Here is a 25,098-nt window from a genome sequence, read left to right on the forward strand (position 1 = left end):
GGTTATTCAACTTGTTTGTAAAAAAGCTAGAGTTCTGAACAATTTACAGAGCAATACCAGGTATATAGTTTCTCACTGGATTTAATCTTCACAGCTCCTTGAGGTATGCATGTATACTCTTATAAACTACTCAGGGTCAGGAAGATAATCAATAAACATTAATACCAATTCTAACTCTCCTGACAGTGTTCTTTCCACTAAACTGCTCTTCCTGTATTTAAGAAAATATATTTGAAAATAAAGAATCAAGTAATTTCCCCTCATTTTCTCCATCTCCACTTCCTTAGAAAAATGTTTTCTAAGAGAAAAAATTTCATTTTTATTTTCCTACCTGTTAAACCAGGTTAACAGGGATCCAGTAACAAACATATAAACATATCTTGCTTCAATAAATTCCAAAGCACTGTCCATTTGATGAGCTTACATTAGCAGATTTTACTGATGGAAAATTATTTGAAATAAGCAAGAAGACCACTGATCAAATTTTTAAACTTTTATTTCAGACATTTATTGAAACCGGAATCAAACTGAATAACTTTATTCCAAAGGGAAAAAAAAGCATATAAAAACACCTGGATGGACAATTTCCTGGAAACATATGAACAACCTAGACTGACCAGAGAAGAAATAGAAGACCTCAACCAACCCATCACAAGCAAAGAGATCCAATCAGTCATCAAAAATCTTCCCACAAATAAATGCCCAGGCCCAGATGGCTTCACAGGGGAATTCTACCAAACTTTCCAGAAAGAACTGACACCAATCTTACTCAAACTCTTTCAAAACATTGAAGAAAATGGAACACTACCTAACTCATTTTACGAAGCTAACATCAATCTAATACCAAAACCAGGCAAAGATGCTACGAAAAAGGAAAACTACCGGCCAATCTACCTAATGAATATAGATGCAAAAATCCTCAACAAAATACTTGCAAATCGAATCCAAAGACACATTTAAAACATCATACACCATGACCAAGTGGGGTTCATTCCAGGCATGCAAGGATGGTTCAACATAAGAAAATCAATCAATGTATTACAACACATTAAAAATTCGAAAGGGAAAAATCAAATGATCATCTCAATAGATGCTGAAAAAGCATTTGACAAAATCCAACATCCGTTTTTGATAAAAACACTTCAAAAGGTAGGAATTGAAGGAAACTTCCTCAACATGATAAAGAGCATATATGAAAAACCCATAGCCAGCATAGTACTCAATGATGAGAGACTGAAAGCCTTCCCTCTAAGATCAGGAACGAGACAAGGATGCCTGCTGTCACCACTGTTATTCAACATTGTGCTGGAAGTGCTAGCCAGGGCAATCCGGCAAGACAAAGAAATAAAAGGCATCCAAATTGGAAACGAGGAAGTAAAACTGCCATTGTTTGCAGATGATATGATCTTATATCTGGAAAACCCTGAGAAATCGACGATACAGCTACTAGAGCTAATAAACAAATTTAGCAAAGTAGCGGGATACAAGATTAATGCACATAAGTCAGTAATGTTTCTATATGCTAGAAATGAACAAACTGAAGAGACACTCAAGAAAAAGATACCATTTTCAATAGCAACTAAAAAAATCAAGTACCTAGGAATCAACTTAACCAAAGATGTAAAAGACCTATACAAAGAAAACTACATAACTCTACTAAAAGAAATAGAAGGGGACCTTAAAAGATAAAAAAATATTCCATGTTCATGGATAGGAAGGCTAAATGTCATTAAGATGTCAATTCTACCCAAACTCATCTACAGATTCAATGCAATCCCAATCAAAATTCCAACAACCTACTTTGCAGACTTGGAAAAGCTAGTTATCAAATTTATTTCGAAACGGAAGATGCCTCGAATTGCTAAAGACACTCTAAAAAAGAAAAACGAAGTGGGAGGACTTACACTCCCTGACTTTGAAGCTTATTATAAAGCCACAGTTGTCAAAACAGCATGGTACTGGCACAAAGATAGACATATAGATCAATGGAATCGAACTGAGAATTCAGAGATAGACCCTCAGATCTACGGCCGACTGAACTTTGATAAGGCCCCAAAAGTCACTGAACTGAGTCATAATGGTCTTTTCAACAAACGGGGCTGGGAGAGTTGGATATCCATATCCAAAAGAATGAAAGAGGACCCCTACCTCACACCCTACACAAAACTTAACTCAAAATGGATGAAAGATCTCAATATAAAAGAAAGTACCATAAAACTCCTAGAAGATAATGTAGGAAAACATCTTCAAGACCTTGTATTAGGCAGCCACTTCCTAGACTTTACACCCAAAGCACAAGCAACAAAAGAAAAAATAGATAAATGGGAACTCCACAAGCTTAGAAGTTTCTGCGCCTCAAAGGAATTTCTCAAAAAGGTAAAGAGGCAGCCAACTCAATGGGAAAAAATTTTTGGAAACCACGTATCTGACAAAAGACTGATATCTTGCATATATAAAAAAATCCTACAACTCAATGACAATAGTACACACAGCCCAATTATAAAATGGGCAAAAGATATGAAAAGACAGTTCTCTGAAGAGGAAATACAAATGGCCAAGAAACACATGAAAAAATGTTCAGCTTCACTAGCTATTAGAGAGATGAAAATTACGACCACAATGAGATACCATCTCACACCAATTAGAATGGCTGCCATTAAACAAACAGGAAACTACAAATGCTGGAGGGGATGTGGAGAAATTGGAACTCTTATTCATTGTTGGTGGGACTGTATAATGGTTCAGCCACTCTGGAAGTCAGTCTGGCAGTTCCTTAGAAAACTAGATATAGAGTTACCATTCGATCCAGCGATTGCACTTCTCGGTATATACCCGGAAGATCGGAAAGCAGTGACATGAACAGATATCTGCACGCCAATGTTCATAGCAGCATTATTCACAATTGCCAAGAGATGGAAACAACCCAAATGTCCTTCAACAGATGAGTGGATAAATAAAATGTGGTATATACACACTATGGAATACTATGCGGCAGTAAGAAGGAACGATCTCGTGAAACATATGACAACATGGATGAACCTTGAAGACATAATGCTGAGCGAAATAAGCCAGGCACAAAAAGAGAAATATTATATGCTACCACTAATGTGAACTTTGAAAAATGTAAAACAAATGGTTTATAATGTAGAATGTAGGGGAACTAGCAACAGAGAGCAATTAAGGAAGGGGGAACAATAATCCAAGAAGAACAGATAAGCTATTTAATGTTCTGGGGATGCCCAGGAATGACTATGGTTTGTTAATTTCTGATGGATATAGTAGGAACAAGTTCACAGAAATGTTGCTATATTATGTAACTTTCTTGGGGTAAAGTAGGAACAGGTTGGAAGTAAAGCAGTTATCTTAGGTTAGTTGTCTTTTTCTTACTCCCTTGTTATGGTCTCTTTGAAATGTTCTTTTATTGTATGTTTTTTTTTTTATTTTTTTTTTTCATACAGTTGGCTTAAAAAAGAAAAAAAAAGTTTAAAAAAAAAAAAAGGAAAAAAATATGTAGTGCCCCCTTGAGGAGCCTGTGGAAAATGCAGGGGTATTGGCCTACCCCACCTCGATGGTTGCTAACATGACCACAGACATAGGGGACTGGTGGTTTGATGGGTTGAGCCCTCTACCATAGGTTTTACCCTTGGGAAGACGGTTGCTGTAAAGGAGAGGCTAGGCCTCCCTATAATTGTGCCTAGGAGCCTCCTCCCGAATACCTCTTTGTTGCTCAGATGTGGCCCTCTCTCTCTAGCTAAGCCAACTTGAAAGGTGAAATCACTGCCCTCCCCTCTACGTGGGATCAGACACCCCGGGGAGTAAATCTCCCTGGCAACGTGGAATATAACTCCCGGGGAGGAATGTAGACCTGGCATCGTGGGACGGAGACCATCTTCTTGACCAAAAGGGGGATGTGAAAGGAAATGAAATAAGCTTCAGTGGCAGAGAGATTCCAAAAGGAGCCGAGAGGTCACTCTGGTGGGCACTCTTATGCACACTTTAGACAACTCTTTTTAGGTTCTAAAGAATTGGGGTAGCTGGTGGTGGATACCTGAAACTATCAAACTACAACCCAGAACCCATGAATCTCGAAGACAACTGTATAAAAATGTAGCTTACGAGGGGTGACAATGGGATTGGGAAAGCCATAAGGACCACACTCCCCTTTGTCTAGTTTATGGATGGATGAGTAGAAAAATAGGGGAAGGAAACAAACAAACAGACAAAGGTACCCAGTGTTCTTTTTTACTTCAATTGCTCTTTTTCACTTTAATTATTATTCTTGTTATTTTTGTGTGTGTGCTAATGAAGGTGTCAGGGATTGATTTAGGTGATGAATGTACAACTATGTAATGGTACTGTGAACAATCGAATGTATGATTTGTTTTGTATGACTGCGTGGTATGTGAATATATCTCAATAAAATGAAGATTAAAAAAAAAAAAAAAAAACACCTGGGGGGGGAGGGTACTACTATGCCAGGAACCAACAGTCTCTATCATCTTGAAAGAGAAAACTTCTCTATACTAAAACTTACAATAATGACCTCGCTCCCCATCTCACAAAAAATATCAGTAATTCCTTAAAAATTCAGTGTTTTGTTTTATGACTTCCACCAGAAGAAAATCTCATAAGCCAATTTTGTACTGGTTTCCTTTTATTAATTCTAAATTTAGTTTTATTTATATCATCCACTGTTTTCCTATTACGGAAATGTCTTAAATATGAAAAAGAAATCTCTTTTCAGTATGCCTTTAAAATTTACAACTTAGGCCCTCTCCCCTTCATTTTTTTGTTTGTTGTTTTAAAATATATATACATACATATATTTTTGAAGCAGAAATTGTTTTCAAGACTACCAGCAAAATTCTTTTGGTGGGTTTTCTCACCCTTTTACAATATAACACATTTGTTTTTGTGACTAATTTCTTCCACCTGAAAATATAACGACATTAACAACACATTCATGCTCTAATTTTAAATGTTGTAATCATGAGTTATATATTACATTTAAGCTATAGCCCAAAATTATGCCTTAGAACTTTTTCAAAGCATGGGCATGTCATAACTATATCATAGTCTCAAATTAATTTTATTTTGTCAAATATTTAGAAATGCTGGAACATCTCCTACAGCACTAAGGTATTATAGAATTAGGGATTCTGATCACCAGATTGTAACCTGCTTCAAATGTGGAAAAACACTTCCAATGAAAATGCCCACACATCACATGTAAAAAACTTCTAATGAAAACTGTAGAAATGTATTAAGTTAGTAAAGGAAGAGTAACCCAGTTTCAGATTTGTTTCTCATTTTTAGTTATCTTTCAATTTAGCAATACTTTGAAAAGGATGGATACATTTTAAAAATAAACTGCCATAAAGATACATTTACTATATGTCATCCTAGAGCCTCATAAATATTAAATAAGTGTTCCTTGGCCACAAGTGTGTGTAGTCTCATTAGCCACAAGAGAAAATAAAATCTAAAAAGACTGAGTTGCTTAAGACTTCAAATTCCAAAAAATAAAAAATCATAACTGCCATTCCTATAAGAGCTATAATTATCTCAAGAATCAATGCAATGCAAAATTTAATTTTCAAATTTCTGAAATACGTACATAAACCTTAATCACCAAAAATAAAATGGATGAACAGCTGGAAATCTGATATACAAGTACCATTAAAGAATGAAAAAATACAGACACCATAACCACTGCCTATGAGTTGCCTGGTTTTCTCTCATTTTAAATGTCTTGCCAGTGAAGAGAAACTGTGCAAAAAATGTGCATTTAAAAAAATCTAAACAGTAACATACTCATGAGATAACTATTATTTAATGCACCTCAGAGAGCCAATAAATGAATGGAAGGCAGCTTTGAATATAAAATTTCAAAATAGGTTTTAAAAAAGGAACTTTGCATATTTTATAACATTTTATATTATGTTACTTTTTACAGAGACAACAAATTAATTTTTGAATGATTCTATTTTTCAAACAGGCACATTCACAGGGTCTACATACACCATCCTACTTTAGACAATATACTCCAAAGGACCATACATTCTAATTTTATTGCTAGTGAGTATTCCTCCTGAATTAAAACAGTTCAGAACTAAACACACAGTCACTTTATCTCCTGTCATTGTTTATGAAATGTGAAACATCAAAATTATATATTTTATGCCCATAGCTACTATATTTCTCAAAGAAGGGTAAGATGTAATGAAAATTTTCTGCTGATGTATCTTGTCTGATTCTTCTTCCAGAAAAGCTCACAGATGAAGTTTTCTTCTAACATAAGAAAAAGAAAAGCCTCAATCTGATTCCTGTGGATCCCTAAAAGAAGACATATTGATATTTCAGGAAATCTGGCACGTCCTCTTATGCCAGCATTTTCCAAATAAACAATTCTATGCGTGTCAAAGAGATCTGTAGCATTTGTTTCGGGTTATATATTTTCAGTTAGTCACTACAGTAAGTAACCAATTTTGTCCCGCAGATTACCTGTATCAGAATCACCTGGGATGCTTGTTTAAATGCAAATTCTTGGCCCCACCATAGACCATCTAAATCAGAAGATCTGTGAATGGAACCAGAGCCCATTTTCATCAAGTACCCTAGGCAATGATTCTGGCTTCCATCAGATAATTCCCACTTTCTGGCCTAATTCAAGCCTCAGTGAGCCATAAAATTGAAGGTGGGGGGGATCTCCGTATCTCCTTTCCTCAGCTACATTCTGGACTCAATGGCTACCTCTGCCTTCAAAGGAGGTGCCAATCTTTGAATTACAATATTGCACCCCTTAGCTCAGTGGTGCCACACTTTTCTGCATATTAGAATCATGTGGGGCTTTTAAAAATCCCAATGCCCAGGTTATATACAACATTAGAATGTCTAGGGATGGAAGACAGGCATCAATACTTTTAAAGATCCTGGGTGATTCCTATGTATAATACTGTGGAAACAACTGCCTTACCTATTGGCTGGTTATACACATTAGAAAAATCTTAACTTAAAATAACCTGTAAGAGCCCAGAAATATAATTTATATTGGTACTAAATTAAGTTTTGAAATTTCCAGACATGTATTTATTTCCTTTTTTAAAAAATCTATTAAAGGAAAATTCTTTCAATGCATTTATTTAGAGCTTCTTAAAATTTGCATTTCTTGAAAGTCAGAATATGAAACTAAAAAAAACTGTTTCACATTGAATGCAAGGAATATGAACATACTGTGTACCTACAGTACAGAGAAAAATTAATATCATTTTCATATTCATTTCAGTTTTGAAAAATCATCAAGTAATCAACACAAAAATCCAAAATTCATGTTTTATATATTTAAAAACAACTCCAAATATTCTGTTAACTCCAAACTAATTTTATTCTAAAGTTAAAATAGTTGCAATATTGCTATCAATATTTTTATATCTTCCCCCAGTTTCTGACTTGGTATCTCATTTTTCTGAAAGAAAATCAAGATTTTAACATATATGCTTCTAATACTTGCTAATTTCCCTAGAAGCTGACAGTATGGCTTCAGGACTTCCTGAAACTAATGATTCATGAAATCTTGATTTTTTCCAAGAAGGGCAAACTAGTTAACCATAACACATTGTTTTCAACCCTCAATATCAACTTCAACTTTATGTACTATGCAACTCAATAAAATATGGTCATACATGTTTAAGTGTATAAGAACCCAAAGTGCTACAAAGTATAACTCTATAATAATAAAATAAAGTCATCCCAAAAGGGTGAAGCAGATTTCAAAATCATACTAATATTTGTACACTTACTGTTTTAAATACTTTTTCAGGGGTTTCAACATACAAAAACACATTTTCACTAAATCTTGAAGGCATCAAAATTCATGGAACTACGCTGTGCTGGTTTGAATCTATTACGTTCTCCACAAAAGCCATGTTCTTTAATGCAATCTTGTGGGGGCAGACTTATTAGTCTTCTGATTAGGGTGGACATTTTGACTGTTTCCATGGAGATGCAACCGAGCCTGAGCCCATTCCAGGTGGAGATCACTGGAGTCCCTTAAGAAAGCTCAAGGAAACAAGGAGCTCAGAGAAGCTGAGAGAGACATTTTGGAGAGAAGCTAAGATATGCCCCCAGGAGAATTGAAGAGCCGGCACAGACCCAGACACTTGGAGATGCAGATTGAAGAATGTTTGGAAATGCTAAGCTAAGAGATGAAGCCCAGAGTTTGTACTGCAGAAGCTAAGAGAGGACTCCCAGATGCTTAGACAGAAATGCCCCAGGAGAACCAAGCAGAGAGCTAAGAGAAGTTAAGAGAGAGAGAAGCCCAGAGACATTTTGAAGAAAGCCATTTTCAAATACAACCTGGGAGCAAAGGACTAGCACACACCCGGCCACATGCCTTCCCAGCTGACAGAGGTGTTCCGGATGCTATTGGTCTTTCCTCAGTGAAGGTATCCTTTTGTTGATACCTTAGTTTGGACACTTTTATGGCCTTAGAACTGTAAAATTGTAACTTAATAAACCACCTTTATAGAAGCCAATCCTTTTCCGGTATTTTGCTTTAGCAAACTAGAACAAATGCTAATATTAATGTTAAAAAAAGAAATATCACTACAACCAAAAATTTGTTTTGAGTTCACTTTAAAACGTTAGAGAAACATCTTTGTTAAGCAAAACTCCCTACCCCCCAAAACACACACAACCCACCTCTAGCCAACATTCCAAGAAGCTCCCCACGCCCACAACGAACATGACTGTTTGCATGGAGCCCACCCTGGCTGATGTGATGGTCTGAGCAAGAACAAAAATTTTCCATAATGTAATAACCTCCCTGCTTAAAATCCAGACTTTGAACAAACCAGTCTCCTAACGTCAACTCCTTATCTTACCCCCGTGAGCAAACCAATCCCCTAACGTCAACTACTTACTTCCCTATCTTACCCTGAGCAAACCAATCCCCTGATGTCAATTCCTTACTTCTCTATTTTACCTGCCAACAATTATTCCCCCAACTCCCCTCCCAAAAACTATAAAATTGTACACCCGCCTTTGTTTGGGGCAGTCACCATTTTTGGGGGCTTCAGCCCACATGCTCACGTCCACACAATAATACTTTTCTCCAATCAAGTTTTGGTCTCATATCTTCCTGGTCGAAAAACTTAACAATCTTAATACTCTTTTCTAAATCTTTCCTTCATTGTTCAAAATGAAAAAGTTCCACATATGTTTATCTTTAATAAAAAATACAATCACCTGAACTAAAGGTAAAGGAAACTTCAATTTCAAAAAGTCTATTTTGAGTAAGACATCTAGAAGAACCATACTTAAATACAAGACAAAACAGTAGGGTCACACCATGATATGGAGTGCAAAAATTTCTACTTTTACATATGAACATAACACTATGTCTTGGATAAGATAAAAAAAAACTGCACATAATATAATCCCATAAATCAATATCCAATGCCACCTGTGTGTGTCGGCAACATGGTCAGTAAGCGCATGGAAAAGTACTTAAAATCATTAGTCATCAGGAAAATGCAAATTAAAATCAGGATGAGATTCTACTACCCACTCACAGAATTGCTAAAATTTAACAGATTGAATATTGGGGAGGATGTGGAGCAACTGAAACTCTCATACATTGCCGGTGGGAATGTAAAACAGTTTAACTACTTTGGAAACTGATCTGGCAATTTCTTAAAAACTCAACATACATCTACCCCATGACCTAGCAATTCCACTACTAGAGAAATGAAAACACGTTCTCACAAAGACTTACACAAGTTTGTTCATAATCAGCCAAAGTGTTTAATACAGAATTGCCAAAAGCTGGAAAAAGCCCAAGTGTCCATCAACAGAAGAGCCAAACTGTGGTGAATTCATATAACGGTACACTATTCAGCAATACAACAGGAACAAACTGCTGATGCATACAGTAACATGAATGAATCTCAAAAACTATGCTGAGTTTAGAAGTCAGATACACACAAAAAAGGTACATACTATATGTTTCCATTTATAGGAAATTCTAGAAGAGGCAAAAGTAACTTTTAGTGCAAAAAATCAGGACAGGTTGCGTCTGGGGAATTGGGATGTGGAACTGGCTGGAAAGGCACATGAGGGATTCTCAGGTTCACAATGTTTTATACCTTGATAAGGATTTGCGTTACACAGGTATGTGCATTTGTCAGCATTGGTCAATGACACACTTAAGATTTGTGCATTTCATTATATATAAATTTAACCTAAAAAAAGCAAAAACCCTAAACAAATATTGAACTCTGATGAAAAGCATGCTGAGGTGTTTAAATGTGAAGTATATTAATATCTGAAATAAAAAATAAAAGATGTGTTGATAGATGGATGGATGAAGTGGTAATTTTATGGATGTTCACTCTCAACTTTTTCAACTTTACTATAGTTTGAAATTTTCCATAATAAAATGTTGGGTAATACTTTAAACTTTACCCATTACCTTGTTAAGCTGAGCACAGCATATCATAAAAACCTAACAAGTCCACTCCCAGAAACATACCATTGCCTAGAGAAATTCTTATATATGTACTCCAGGAAACATACACAAGAATGTTTACACTTTCCAAAATAACAAAGAGAGAGAAAAGAGCAACAACCTATATATCCATCAAGTAAATTGGAGCAATATACTGTGGTTTATGGTAGTGGTAGAAATGAAAAATATGGCTCAATCTTACAAACACAATTTTAAGGGAAAGAAGCAAGTCACAAAAAGAAATTCATTCATACGTTAGCATTTTATGAAGTTTAAGAAACAAGTAAAACTTAATGTTTAGGAATACTTGCAAATATGGTAATCTATAAAATAAATTAAGAGAATTAAAAAATGTTTCAAGGTAGCAGATGGAAGGATGCACCAGCAGCATGCAACTTAACTTCAAAAAGCTAGTGTTCCATTTATTAACTTGAGTAGTGATTTCATGATTTTTTTATGCTTCATAACATGTTTGCATGCCATATTCTTTTGATGTTTAAAATACCTCATAATTCAAAATAGGAAGAGGACTATCTGATCAGGTTTCAGCAGAAAAAAAAAATCTGCTTTACAACTATTCAGGTACGTATAAGTATACATTTTTTTATTTAGTCTATACTGGCCTCACCTTGGGGCCAGATGTTTTGAATTCAGAATTTGCAGTTTAAAATGGTAATATGGTACCTATACTGTATACTACCTAAAACCCTATGGGGGATCTAGGGCAGATCCTGAAATTAAACACACGAGTAACAATGAAAGCTATTACTATTCACACCAAGAGGGATAAACAGACTACAAATATTCTAACACCAAACCAGGTCAGATGTTACCATAAATAAGTTATAGCAAAAACTTGATTTTCTGAGCTTTTCATTTATCAGAATTGTGTAACTGTACTTGCAAAGATTCAATTTAAATATAGCAAATTCCAAATATTCTTTTTTTTAAATCCTCCCTACCTAATTCATTTCTTATGAGATTTCCTGACCATCAAAATTCAAGTTTTACAGTAAACTAATCCATTTATGCTATAAATGCCCAACCCAGTGTCTTATTTCACACACACACACAAAAATCATGTATAAAACATCAAATTATATACCTGTTTCCAATTTTTACTCTATTTCATTTTTATTATACCTTCACAGGATTCACACTTACTATATTGTAGGAAAAATACACAATTATTTTAATTAGGCAAATAAACAGCAGCAAACTAAAGTCTCTAAGCACTGCAATAAGAAATATTTTCATATAGTTTACAGTGTAAGGAAATCAACTAAATAAAGTGTATTATATTCTTAGTGAAAACTGTAAATAAATTTTTAATCAACTTTCCCATCAACATCAGTCTTAAGTAACAGCTTACTCAAGCCTGAATATCATAGGTTATTATAACAATTTGAGAGGGAAAAAATTATTTGGCCTTTGAAACAGTAAGACAAATCAAAACCCCAAAGCACAGATCTTTAGAAAACATCTTTCCAGCATAACACTAAAACAAAATTCTTCTTACCATAATATTTGGATAAACAGTATGAGGAGCTGAGTATTAACAACAAAATATAGGTTTTCACCCCAAAGTTTCAAACACTGCAAAAGCATACCACTGAAGACACCCCTCCCCCAAATACAATTATTACAGAAGCAAACCTCTCTCAAAATTCTATTTTTAAATAAGCCCAAGCATCTCCCAATCTGCAACAACAAAAGGGTCTCCCAATCTGCAACAACAAAAGGGATATATTCTCTTCAAATTAAGGACCCACATAAAACATCTATCCTCTCCAGAGAAACAAGATAATTTCGTCTCTACACTGATATAGATCTAGAACCCTTTAAAATCTAGTTTATCTATGTTTAATGATTACTAGCACTTTTTTCAAGCAAATTCAAATGATAATGCTATTCATTCAAAATTATGTAGCAAGAAATAGTTGCCAATAAAACAATTTTCCTTTTAAAAGGAAATGTAAAGGAATAAACTAAAAATACCCTAAGTGCACAAAGGATAAGTGAACTAAATTTAACAAGCACTACTAGGAACCAAGCACCCTTTACATGTTATCTCACATTACATTTTTTCCTACAAATAGAGTTTTACCTTCTAGGCCTAGACCACTAAATCATTAATTCTGTAGAGTACAGTATATATCATCAACTTACTTTCGTCATCTTAGGTCGTATGTAATTTTCAATGGTACCTTTTGAGCTCTTGGTGAAGTAACTGAACTTTATGGCTGTTTTTATTAGACTGTATTACTATATTACTCTATGTTTTCTCTGTTAAAGATAAAATTATTTTCTACAGTAAAACCAAAAAACAGCCATATGCAGTAAACCAATGATCAAGTGTGAAATACAGCCTAAACATATGGTTTCAAATTTTAAAAATGACACCAGCCATTATTCATCAGTATTTCAGGAAATACACATCTTTATAATATCTTTTAAAGGTTAATTCATTCTAATGTTTCATACAGTGAAATATAAATAATTTAAAACTAACTTATGATACGGTTTTTAAAAAAAAGCAAACTTTCACTCATCAATTTGCAACAAACACCAAGAACCTCACTCCAAAGGAAAAGGGACAATTTTTGCCTTCGTAAAATTTACTGCACCTCAGAACCATAGTATTTAATCAACTAAAAACAGCAATAACAGATTCTGTCATGTCAGCAGCATCTGACGTCAACTCTCATACCAGAGTAACATGTCACCTTAACTTCATCTTAACAATTTATAAAATACTTGAATGAAACAGACCCATGATCACATTCTGTGTATAAATAGCTTAGGTTCAAATTCAGAATAACCCTAACAGTTATGATTAACATCTCTAAAGACCCAAGAGACAAAACTGAAGTGTAAAAAAATTTCTATCAGGATTGAGTATGAACCTGATGAATACTTGAGATTTGCTGAACTATTTTTAGCTGAACTTTCTGGCCTTAGGTCAAAGTTACGCTAGCAAAATACCAAAGTGTACATGCTGGGCTGGAGGCCCAGTCCCTGCTCTGGCCTAGGGTAGCCGTGCCCTCCATGCAACCCTCTGCCCCCAACCAAGACTCTCCCGGACAGGGGCTGTGCCCTCCATGCGGCCCTCTGCCCCCAGCCAAGACTCTCCCGGACAGGGGCTGTGCCCTCCATGCGTCCCTCTGCCCCCAGCCAAGAATCTCCTGGGCAGGGGACTGTACCCCGGGACACCCCAATACCAGCCGAGGTGAAAAACCGGGAAAGGCTGCCCCAACGCCTCGGACACAACAGGGTGCACCATTACTTTCTCCATGGCCCAGAAAGGCTCACACTCAGGTCCTGCGCCTTGCGGAACAGGACTGAGTCACTCTGCAAACGACTCCAGACACCTCGAAGGATAACCGACTGCCTCTGAAGACAAGCCAAGTCGGACACTGGAAAGGGAGGAGACGGATCTCTCATCACAGTCACTAGTTTCTCCCAGCAGGGAGGAGACCTGCACACTTGGGTTCTAGCGCAAAACAGCTCAAGAATCCAAGGATTACCCACCCCAACTCTAGCCCTCCCGAGTTGATTTACTAGCCAGACTATCTTTTTTGCTTTCTCTTCCTCCGCAAGGTAAAACTCCACCCTTTCCCCCAGAAATGCATCTCTACTGCACACTAATCAAATTGCCTGTGAAATACAACCGTCCACCCTAACAAAAGTAAGAACTAAGCAAGCATTCCACGGTGTATTTCTAATTTGTAAAGCAGGTTTCTTTTTTAATCAAGAGTCAACTAGCACCCTTTAGTGGTTATTAATTCGGGTTTCAAAGGCCGTCTTGTGAGAAAGATACAGTGAAGGGAGAAATTTATTCCACTCTACAATTCAGGAGGATTCTTAACCTCACCTCTGGTGCGACAACCTAGGGAAATGAAATTTACAGAAAGTAAATGCACCGACTTGCCACTGACAACAGGAGCCCTTGGCCTATGCGTTTAAAGATCCGAGACCAAGTGGAGAGCGCGAGGCCACTCTTTGTCATTTGCCCGGGGGGTCCTCCCCGGAGATCACATCGCCTTCGCCCCCGCTCCGCGGACACGCCGGGCTCGCAGGTGTGGTGCCCCGCATCCGCAGGGTGCGCGGGAAGGGGGACGCGTCCCGCCGGGCGCCAAGCCAGGGGTAACGGGAGATGACATCAGCCCCAGGAGGCTCGCACTCGGCCCCGCGGCCCGGCCCGGCCGCCGGAAGCGGGGCGAGGGCGGCGAGGTCCCCGGCGCCCGGGTACCTACCAGCAGGCTCTCCACGTTGATGGGTGAGCGGGGGTCTCGGATGAGCGCCTCCAGCTTCCTCTGGCGGCCCGCGCCAGCCCCGTCCCCCGGCACGGCCTCGGGGGCGCCTGGCATTCTCCCCAGCGCCGGGGGCCGGCTCATGCCGCCGCCCGCGCCACACGGCCGCCCGCTCGCGCTCGGGTCCGGCCGCCTCCGGGCCTAGTGCCGCTCGGGGCTTGGGGGCTGCTCCGAGCGCCGGGCCGCCCGGGAGCGCGGAGGCGGCGGCCGCGTCCCCGCCCCTCGGTCAGATTCGCGCCGCCGGGTCCGCTCGTTCTCGGCGAACTTCCTCAGGGCGGAGTGGAGCAGCGGGCGAGGGGCGCCGCCACCCGCGGGGCCCCGGGAGGCTGAGGCCCAGGCTTGCGCGGCTACAGGCGCCCCCGCCCCGGCCCCATGGGCGCCGTGAGCCGCCTCCGACTTCCACAGGCCGGCTCGCCTCACACACTCGCCCGCGACGCTGCCACTCTCCCGCCGCGCGCAGCCGCTACCCACAAGCCCCTCCGCGCGCGCGCCCTGTCCCGCCCTCGCCGGCTGGGCTCGCGACCGAGGCTTCCGCTCCTCCAGCCTTCCGGCGCTCCGCGCGCGCCCGGACGCCCCGCCTCCCCGCACTCCGCGCGCGCCCGGACGCCCGGCCTCCCAGCGCTCCGCGCGCGCCCGGACGCCCGGCCTCCCAGCACTCCGCGCGCGCCTGGACGCCCGCCCCGCCTCCCCGCACTCCGCGCGCGCCTCGGACGCCCCGCGGTGCTCGGTCCGTTGCTGCGGTCCACGCTTCCTATCCTTTTTCACTTTTTCTCTCTTCTGCTATGCTCCGTTTTCGTCATTTCTTGCACCTTCTTCGTCCCCCGCTTCCTCCTCCTCCTTTCTTGGGCTCCAGGTCAAGTAGCCGGGCCCGGGCTGTCTCCTCCCCTCAGGTCCCCTCCCGCCGCCCCGCTGCGGCCGCACCCGTCGCCCACCCCTGGAGCCCCCGAGGCCATTGGCGACGGGCCGGGGTGGGCTCCGCGCGAGCCACGCAGCGCTCCGGGCCTGCCGGGCCACCGGGAGGGGACCGCAGGGCTGGGAGGGGCGGGGGCGCCGGGTCTTGGGACAGCCCCGGAGGTGCGGAGGGGCCTGGAAGGGTTGCTTCCGCACCCGGAGCAACAGGGCCCGTCTCTGACAGTCGGTCGCCCAGCTCGAGCCTAAACATTGACCACGAAGAGAACAGGAGAGCCACAGAAAGATGTTTTCCCTCTCCAGCCCTTCACGGGGTCCTTGCCTTTTGGGAGACGGAATGGGCTCCCCCATATTCCTACCCCGCCGTGGCCCGTGCCCATTGGTCGGATCCGCCCAGGACGCAATCTGAAAAATATGTACCAAGAACTGTAAAACTGTTGAAAGAATCCCTTTGACCCATTTAAGGAAGTACATTTCTAAGGAAATGATGGGGGCGGGAGGACTGGCATGAAGATGCAATAACAGGGCTATTCCGTATGTTTATGTTCCCATTGACCAAAACCTGGGAATGGGCCCAAAGGTCCAAAATTGGGGAATAATCCAAAGAAGCTCTGTCGCATTAACAGAAAACAATCCTGGCAGATAGGCAGACCGTGTCAAACACGTAAAATTTTGGCAAGTGCATGAAAAGGTGTATTGGAAATAAGTGAAACAGAAAATACTAAATAGTCTGTGCATCCTAATTACAACTATGTTAAAATGGAGATCCATAAGAATGGGGGAATACAGAATGCAGTTGCTTTTAAGTTGATGGGATTTTTTCTCTCTAAAGACGAGACTAAATATACTATAATATTTCAAAAGTTAAATTGTACGAATGTAGATGGGCCACTCCAAAGAAGCCTACACTCTGATATCAATTAGGTGGTTAAGGTTCTTAAGAACCTTTCTCACCGTCTTGTCAGAGGTAAGCCGACAGATCTGCAATTTAGTTCTAAAGCCATAGCCTTGTGAAAGTCACATTTTATTCAGTAAGTGTGCTGGGAATCCCTTCTTTGGTTCTGTGTTAAAGCCACCCTCTCTGGACTTAAGCAAGAAGAGGCCCTGGATGATCCAGTACAACTTTTTCATGTCAGATAAGAACACTGACTTCTGACAAAAAGGTAAGTCCTTTAAGTCTGTTTGTATGTGTTGAGTGACGCATTCAAACTTCCCCAGACTGCTAGAGAGAAGAGTGAGCTAGACACTTGTCCTGCTTATGCATTGGAGCAAAATAATGAGATAATCCCTGAACACAGATTCTTTTTCCTGATGACAATATAATATGCAAAACAAAAGGAACACCATGTGGGTCTCAAGTTACAGATTAATTTTGCAATGACTGGTTGTATATTTTTATGGAGCTTGGTGGGCTAAAAAGAAAGCCATGTTCCCTGGGCACCTTCTACACATCATCATTTACACAGGCTAGAAAAAGCCATAGTGTGGAAGATTTTTGTCCAAGACCTACACCATTGTCCATCTGGAAGAAGAGAAGACTAATCTCTTGATATGATTTAAAACTTTCTTTTTAATTTATGTCAGTACAACTGTTCTAGCTTTACAAAATAATGCACAATGCACAAATGCATTCTTGTAAAAGTTCAAGCAAGCCAGAAATATATAGAACACAACCTGAAAAGTTGCTTTTCCAACTTTCCCTACTCATACATTCTCTTATGCAAGCCCTTCATCCATTTTCATACACATACTTGTATGCAGACACATGTCTTTTTCTCACATATATGGAATTACACCATATCATAGTGTTCTGCAGCTTGATTTTCCCCTTGATTAATAATATGTCTTGAAGATGTGTCTATGTCTATACATATTCTTTTTAACTGCTGTAATCCATTGCATGGATGTACAATTTACTTAATCTTAGAGAACATAGTAGTCAAAAAGAGACTCTGCAGACAAATTGTCTAGGCTGAAATCCTGCCTCTACTACACACTAACCGTGTGACCTTGAGCAAGTTACCTAACTTCTCTGTGTCTCAATTTCCTTATAACGTTTGTTATGGAGAGCTTAGAACGATGCTGACGCTCAATAAATGTTAGATATTATTAATATTTTCTATTTTCTCACTATCACAAATAAGGTTGCACTTGGTATCCTCATTTCTTTTTGGCTTCATGTGGAAACATTTGAATACTATAGATTCCTAAAAGTGGAATTGTTTTACCAAAGGGTAGGTATATTTTAAATAGTTACAGATATTGCGAAACTGTCATTTAAAAAGACTACACCAGTTTATATTCTCACCATTTTCTGTCACCTTTGCCAATATTAAATATTATAAATCTTTCTAATTTTTGCCAATTTGTTGGGCAAACAAAATAGCTTCTTGTTTTGATTTGTATTCCCTTAATTGTATTTTTGTGTGTGCATATCTTCTGAAGTTACATGTTTATATATTTTATCCATTGGATTTGCCTTTTTCTTATGTTTTTTTAGGAGCTCTGTATATATTATGGATATTTCTCCTTATTTTAAAATAGTGTTAAAATATATGTTAAAGTTCGCAAATATTTTATTCCAGTCTGTTACCTGTCATTTAGGTTTGTTTTTGGTATGTTTGGTTACACAGAAGTTTTTACCCTTTCTGAAGTCAAATCTGTTGATATTTTTCCTACAGAGTCTGGGGTTTGTACTGGCTTGGAAAGATTTTAAACCCATTTTTAGATCACAGAGGACTGAAATTGCAACTGACAGTAAGGAAATGGCAGTTCCCTAATAACACCAAACTTGGTTCATCCCAGATTGGCTGTAGAAAGAGCCTCCTGAGCTGACTGCTTGCCAGGTGCCTCTTGCTCTGGTCCTGCTGCCCTTTGACTGAGCCCCAGGCTGGCTGTTTCCTTTTAGACACTTGGACAACCACACTGTTCGACGGAAAGGCAGAACTGTGGGGACATAAACAGAGGGCATTTAAACAGGCTAGTCCATCAGTGGTTAAGGCTTTGATTCTATCCTAACGAGCTTGCATGCCAGACTTGAAAGCTTCAACCCATTTCATATGGACTGCCTGTGTTTCTTTTCTGTGTCCCTTCATTCTCAGCCCATTTTTAAGTGATTGATATCAATTTAACATCCACCACCCAGCAATACTTTCCTCACTGTCCAGGACTTTGTAGTCCAAACTGAGGAAAAGGCTCCCTGTCTTCTGTCCTGAGGCCCATCTCCTCAGTTCCAATTTTTACTTTGAGGGATCTGCTGCTTTTTTCCCCAGAAACTAACTCCCCCTTCTGGTGCAGTCTTGTCTAATGATAATAATAATTATTTATAAGGACTAAGGACTTACTGGGTGCCAGGCAGTGTGCTTTATGGAAATTATCCTCTCAAAGCAGTTTTTTGGCTAGTGGTTATGTCACTATGCCCATTTTACAAATGATGTTAATAGGGACTCAGAAATATGTGAATGGATGGATGTATGGATGAAAGCAATGGACTCTGAATGGTTTGGGAATCACCAATAAGACACAGAACTTTTCCCATCTTTGCTTCACACTGAAGAGTAACTCAGGCTGAGCCTTCAGTGAGATGCTTCTGCCCCACATAAACCAGGACTTAATAACAGAATAAAGAAATGAACCCTCAATACAAAGGTGTCATCATTTTTTATCAACTCTGCTATTATAAAGGATACAGCATCTAATGGTTTATGAAATAAAGTTTCATCCCAATGGTTCTGGTAATAACTCTCAGTGTGAATAATAAAATCACTGAGCCCCTCTGTGAGTCATTTTCCTCATAACAAAATAGAAATCATGAAGCTTGGTTGTCATTAAGGCTCTTTAAGATCTCCAGAGGAAAGACACTATCTATCCAAAACAGATTATTCACCAGTATACTATGAAAGATTCTCAGAGGAGAAAGATCTGGTCACAAATCAGTGTATTTAGAAGGAAATGAAAAGCCACTAAAAAGAAATTTTGTGTCTATGTGTGCACGCACAGTGGTCCTAAGAAACATTCAGGGCCTGGAAAGCTGACTTTTGCTTCTGGTTCTGCAAGTTTGGCAGAGGACCTTGCTGTCATACCCAGCAGTCTCATTTTCCCCATTAGTGAGAGAAATGGCCCCAGAACTCTTATATTATTTCTCCACACAAAAACCCTCAGTGTCCTCTGTGATTAAGCATAAAACCCTCACCCCAGAACCCAGGGCTCCCTACCACGTGTCCATACTTCACTGCTCCTCTTCACTCTTTCTCAAACTACCTGTTTGGCTCTTCCCTTTGTCCCTTAGTTGAGCCAGTTTCCACGCGGGGGGAATGCCATCCCCGTCCCTTCTCCACCTGACAAGCTCCTGCCGGCCGTCTGCTCCTTGATCCTCACTGAGTTCTGAATCCCTGTAGATTTCAGTGAGGTGGTCAGTAAAGTGTTTGCCTCACACACATGAGAAGAGCAGTACTTTTATTTTTTTCAATGTTCTTGGCATCCAAAGTGTCTGTTATGAGTCCCAAGTAAATTAGTTGATTTCCCACTATTTATCATCTACCATATGAAAAGTACTTTCCTACTAAACATTTTGGTTCCGCAAACTATAAACAGTGCAGGATGCGTTGTTTTTGAAGCAGGCCTTGCCATTCCCACTTCCAGTCTTTTCTGGTGTCATTCTACCTGCCACATCCCCTTCCCCCAGTCCTCCCACCACTGGCCCACCCTGGGCATCTCCTTCCAGTCCAAGGCTCTACATCCTGTTTTCCTCCTGGACTCAAGTGAGTGTTGTGTTAGTTCTTTGGGTGCAAAGGGAACCTTCTGTATAGAAGTTGCAATCAAGAATTGTTGATTGAATAGACATTTGGTGTTTGTTTAGTGGCTGAATGACTGAATGAATACATAAATGAAAAAACACGAATAATTGTAATTCAGGAAATATTATAAGTGCCCAAGAGAGTTACACATGCAAGTTGTGAGTGCTTAGAGCACCCTGGAGCAAGAGATGTCTTCCAGCAAAGGGATCAGGATATCAGGAGCCATCTGAGCTGGGCCCTTAGGATGCAACAGGGTGTGGAAATGAACAGGGGAACAGTTCTCCAGGCAAAAGATGCTCAGGAGCAGGGAAGAATGAGATGATAAGTGATCACCAGAGAATGAGGTGCTGGAGTGGTCGGAAAGCGAGTGGGGACGGTGAGCTGCAGCTGGTCACGGAGCCTGCGACTGCACCAATCTGCTAATGTGCCGTTTGATGAGGGGAGAGCCACTGCCACCCTTCTGCACTCACTGTCCTCGCAGAGATCAGCTCAGGGTCCCATCCAGGTCTGACTCTTGTCACCCCACTGGGTAGGCCATAGAGAAGCTCTAAGCAATTTGGGGCAGCGTGGGGGTGGGACTTGAGAAAGGGTCCCCGGCAGGAGCATGACAAAGCAGAGGAAGGCCAGTTTGGAGGCTATTTTGATAATCCATTGGGCACCGTTTGTCATTAGTAGTTTTTGTCATGATTATTTATAAACTTATAAAGCATACAAAGAGGAAAACCATAGTTAAGGTGGTTGGTCATCAGGTACACAGGAACAACATTTAGTTTCCATAAAAGCCCACTTAGTTGTGAAATGAGGACCCACTTTACACAACCTGGCTTTGGGTGGCATTTTGACAGCTGAGGTTGCCCCTATAATATTCCTTTTGCTGCTTTGTCCTCTAAAGGGAGTCAGGGCTTCGTGGGGCACCCCCAGAGGGAGTGAGCCCACCTGCTGCAGAGCCTGAGCCCTCAGGCGGTCCTGACAGTGCCCCTTCCATCTCGGGGGCCTCAGGCAATTAACTCACCTCCTGGAGCAGCAGCTTCTCTTTTAGGGTTCTCAGAGATTCCCGTGGCATTCTGCATGCTGCAGAGAGGTGCTCTAAAAACTCCAGCTGCCTCCTCCCCTTGTAGGAAGCTGACAGGGCTCCAGTCAACATCTCTTTCATTCATTCGACAAGGATGTGTGTGTGCTGCAATGCACCAGGGAACACAAGAGAAACGACTCCTGTGAGCCCTTCTGAAGCTTATGATCTAATGGCAGGGAAAGATAGTGAACAAATAATCCTACAAATAAATAATTACAATTGTGGCAAGAGCTGTAAAGGAAAAACACAAGGTGCCAAGAGTTTAAAACTAGGGCCTATAAGTCTACTTAAAATGGTGCCTAAGAGTCACCCCCAGAGAACCTTTTGTTGTTCAGATATGGCCTCTCTCTCTAAGCCAATTCTGCAGGTGAACTCACTGCCCTCCCCCCTACATGGGACATGACTCCCAGGGGTGTGGAACTCGCTGGCAACATGGGACATGACTTGCAGTGATGAGCTTGGCCCTGGCATTGAGGGATTGAGAACATGTTTTTGGACAAGGGGGAAGCAAAATGAAACAAAATAAAGTTTCAGTGGCTGAGAGATTCCAAATGGAGTCATGAGGCCATTCTGGAGGTTATTCTTATGCATTATATAGATATCCCTTTTTAGTTTTTAGTGTATTGGAATAGCTAGAAGGAAATACCTGAAACTGTTGAACTGCAACACAGTAGCCTTGACTCTTAAAGATGATTGTATAACTATATAGCTTACACTGTATGATTGTGTGATTATGAAAACTTTGTGGTTCCCATTACCTTTATACAGTGTATGGACAGATAAATAGAAAAATGAGGACAAAAAGTAAATGAATAATAGGGAGGGATGGGGGGTGGGATGTTTTGGGTGTTCTTTTCCACTTTAACTTTTATTCTTATTCTTTTCTATGTGGTGATGAAAATGTTCAAAAATTAAATGTGATGAATGCACAACTATATAATGGTGCTATGAACAACTGATTGTGCACTGGGGATGATTCTATGGTATGTGAATATATCTCAATAAAATTGAATTAAAAAGATAAAAAGAAAAAAAAAATAACTAGGGCCTAGTCTAGACTAGAGATCAGGCAAAGTTCATGAAAAGGTGACAGTTCTGATGAGATCTGAAAGGATGAATAAGAACTGGGCAAAACGGGCCTGAGAAGAAGGGAGGAACCCAGGCCAAGGTTAATGAGAAAGTCTCTTTATTTTTATTTTTATTTTAACAAATAAGGGCATTTCTTAACAGGCAGGCTTGTATTCAAGCCACTTGCACTGCGATCTGTTAGCAGCGAGGCCCGCAACTGGTGGGGAGTGAGCCTTGTTCTTCCAGAGCTCTGCAATTCAGCCTAATTCTACCTTGCCACAGCACTTAATATTTGCAGGGTCCTTTGCAGCCACTTTTCTAATTTTTTTTTTTTTTTTTTTTTTTTTTTTGGTAAGAATTCTTGGAAGCAGCCCCTAAAAGCACCTGGCCACACAGACACTTCTTCTGATCACCACTGGGAAGAGGGCCCATCTCCCTCCATCACCTGAAGCAGCAGAGACAACGAGGAAAAGAGAGCTTGGCCGCAGGGACCCGGTGCACGCTCAGCACCCCCATCTCTCAGCCACACGACCTGGACGGGTGCGTAGACTTCCTGAACTCCACCTCCTCGTCCGTGGAAGCCGTGCCTCAGCATTGACTCAGTATTAAACCAGGACAGTGTAAGTCTGCTGGCACCATCTTTTACAACCTGCTCTAGTCCCCTGCTCGGGTTCTGGGCAAGGAAGAGGAGAGAACAGAAGGTACCAAGGATGACCCCCAGTTCTCACTGGGCTTCATCAATGAAGTTGCAAAGACTGATTACTGCATCTATATGTGGGAAGATTTATAAAAATGGATGGGTTAAAAAACCAGAAGCAAGTGGTAAGATAGACCTTTGAAATTCTTTGGCCCTTTTCCAGGAAAAAGAAGAAAGAAATATATTGTGGCATCTACTCTGCAGCTCAGTTAGAGCTTCAGTCTTCAAGTCTTTCCATTTCTTATTAACAGTCTCATTGACAATGCTTAAACAGGGGCCGACCTTACACATGTCATTATTTGCTGTAGCCCAACAGGACCCATAAGAGAAGACCATTGAAACCTCAATGTTTACCACCTCTATTGCAGAGAAAGTATGAGCCACAGTTTGAGGGAAAAGGGGGAAGTCGGCTCTCACCAGGCCCTTCACAACCTTTAGGGAAATAGTGCTGGGACTTTGCAACCCGGAGCTGAAAGGAGCTCAGCAGAACAGACACCTGCATCAGGCCATTAGCACCTGTTTGCATAATGTTCTTGGAAGCAGTGTGAATTCCCAGCGCTTCAGAGGCATCAGCGGTCAAACACAATCCGCACTATCCTCCCAAGACAACATCACAGTGACTTGGGGGTCAGTGCATCCGCAATCCCTTCCAGAGCTTCAGATGACAATCTCAGTGGCTGCAGCACCCTTTAGTGCAACTCAGAGTGGAGCTCTTAGTTAACCCACAAAATGGAGCAAACGTTCACTGTGCATCAGGGACCCTGGCTGGCACTGAGGGGAACTTGGAGACAATCAGGCAAGGTTGCCGACCTCAGGATTTGGGAAGGGAAATGAGACATACAGGTGGGGCCTGGCGAGGAGTAAGCAGTCAGCTCATTTATCACCTGATTGTGGACGGACTGACGGGTGAACTTAAAGACATAAATAAAAGTAACCTGCACAGTAGGGAAGACAGTCAGGGTTTGCAGTCCGCTTTCCAGCCAGAACCCAGGGCTGACCTCCACCACGGCCTCTTTGGGGCTCCCTAGCCAGTTGCCTTCTGCTTGGGCTCAGAAAAAGGAATACCTTGAAAACACCATGGAAAGAGGACGGGGTTTCCTTCCTTCTGTTCCTGGCTTGCCTCTGGCTGTTAACTCTCCACCTATGGCTCCCGACAGGCTGCGTCCCGGTCCTCACTGGTCTCCAGGGACACCCGTGTCTTCCCCTTGCCTTTTTGGCTCTAGAGGTGGTAAAACTTCTTTCTGCTGCTGTTGGGGTGCCCCAGCAGTCTCTGTCTTCCTCTGAAGGAACTATGGAAAGAATTGTTTCATGAAAACCACACGGGTCAATTCTGTTTCCTGCTGAGACCAACGAATTCAGTAACTAGAGCAAGTTGCAGAACCTCTCAGTTTCCTCAACTACTAAATGGAAATAATAGTACTTAGTATCTGGCACAGTGCCTGGAACCTTGGCCATCAGTAAATGCTGGCTGCTCGAGGGAATGAACGAATGAATGTGTATGAAGACTAATGAAATGCATGAAAGTATTCGTTATCTTGGTTCTTATTAAGAGGCAAATGAATGTAATAGGCAGTTGTTTAGTTTCCTAGGCTGCTTAACGCGGATGCCATGAAATGGGTTGGCTTAACAATGGGAATTTATTAGCTTACTGTTTTGTTTTGTTTTGTTTTTATTCAGTTTTATTGAGAAATATTCACATACCATACGGTCATCCATGGTGCACAATCAGCTGTTCA

At 40.9% G+C, this 25,098-nt stretch overlaps 2 protein-coding genes across 5 annotated transcripts in view; one reads left to right on the forward strand and one right to left on the reverse strand.

The window, feature by feature from the left end:
- ROCK2 (Rho associated coiled-coil containing protein kinase 2) overlaps positions 1–15,289 on the reverse strand; it is a 213,213-nt gene extending 197,924 nt beyond the window's left edge. For 2 of the 4 annotated variants that reach the window (XR_005213332.1, XM_037812985.1), the window contains exon 1: positions 14,764–15,289. Coding sequence is in view for 2 of the 4 variants with exons in the window: in XM_037812985.1 (XP_037668913.1) it covers positions 14,764–14,904 (141 nt within the window). In the remaining 2 variants the exon portion in view is untranslated. The remainder of the gene's footprint in view (positions 1–14,763) is intronic. The other 2 variants (XR_005213333.1, XM_037812984.1) reach the window with 1 other exon arrangement.
- LOC119516972 (translation initiation factor IF-2-like) lies at positions 14,903–24,888 on the forward strand. The gene is made up of 3 exons (XM_037813483.1): positions 14,903–14,943; positions 14,996–16,892; positions 23,022–24,888. Exons 1-2 carry the CDS (start codon positions 14,903–14,905, stop codon positions 16,182–16,184), a joined length of 1,230 nt encoding a protein of 409 aa, XP_037669411.1. The 3' UTR covers positions 16,185–16,892; positions 23,022–24,888.
- Positions 24,889–25,098: the final 210 nt, after the last annotated feature.

This window comes from Choloepus didactylus, chromosome 20 (assembly GCF_015220235.1).
Source record: "Choloepus didactylus isolate mChoDid1 chromosome 20, mChoDid1.pri, whole genome shotgun sequence".
NCBI lineage: Eukaryota > Metazoa > Chordata > Mammalia > Pilosa > Megalonychidae > Choloepus > Choloepus didactylus.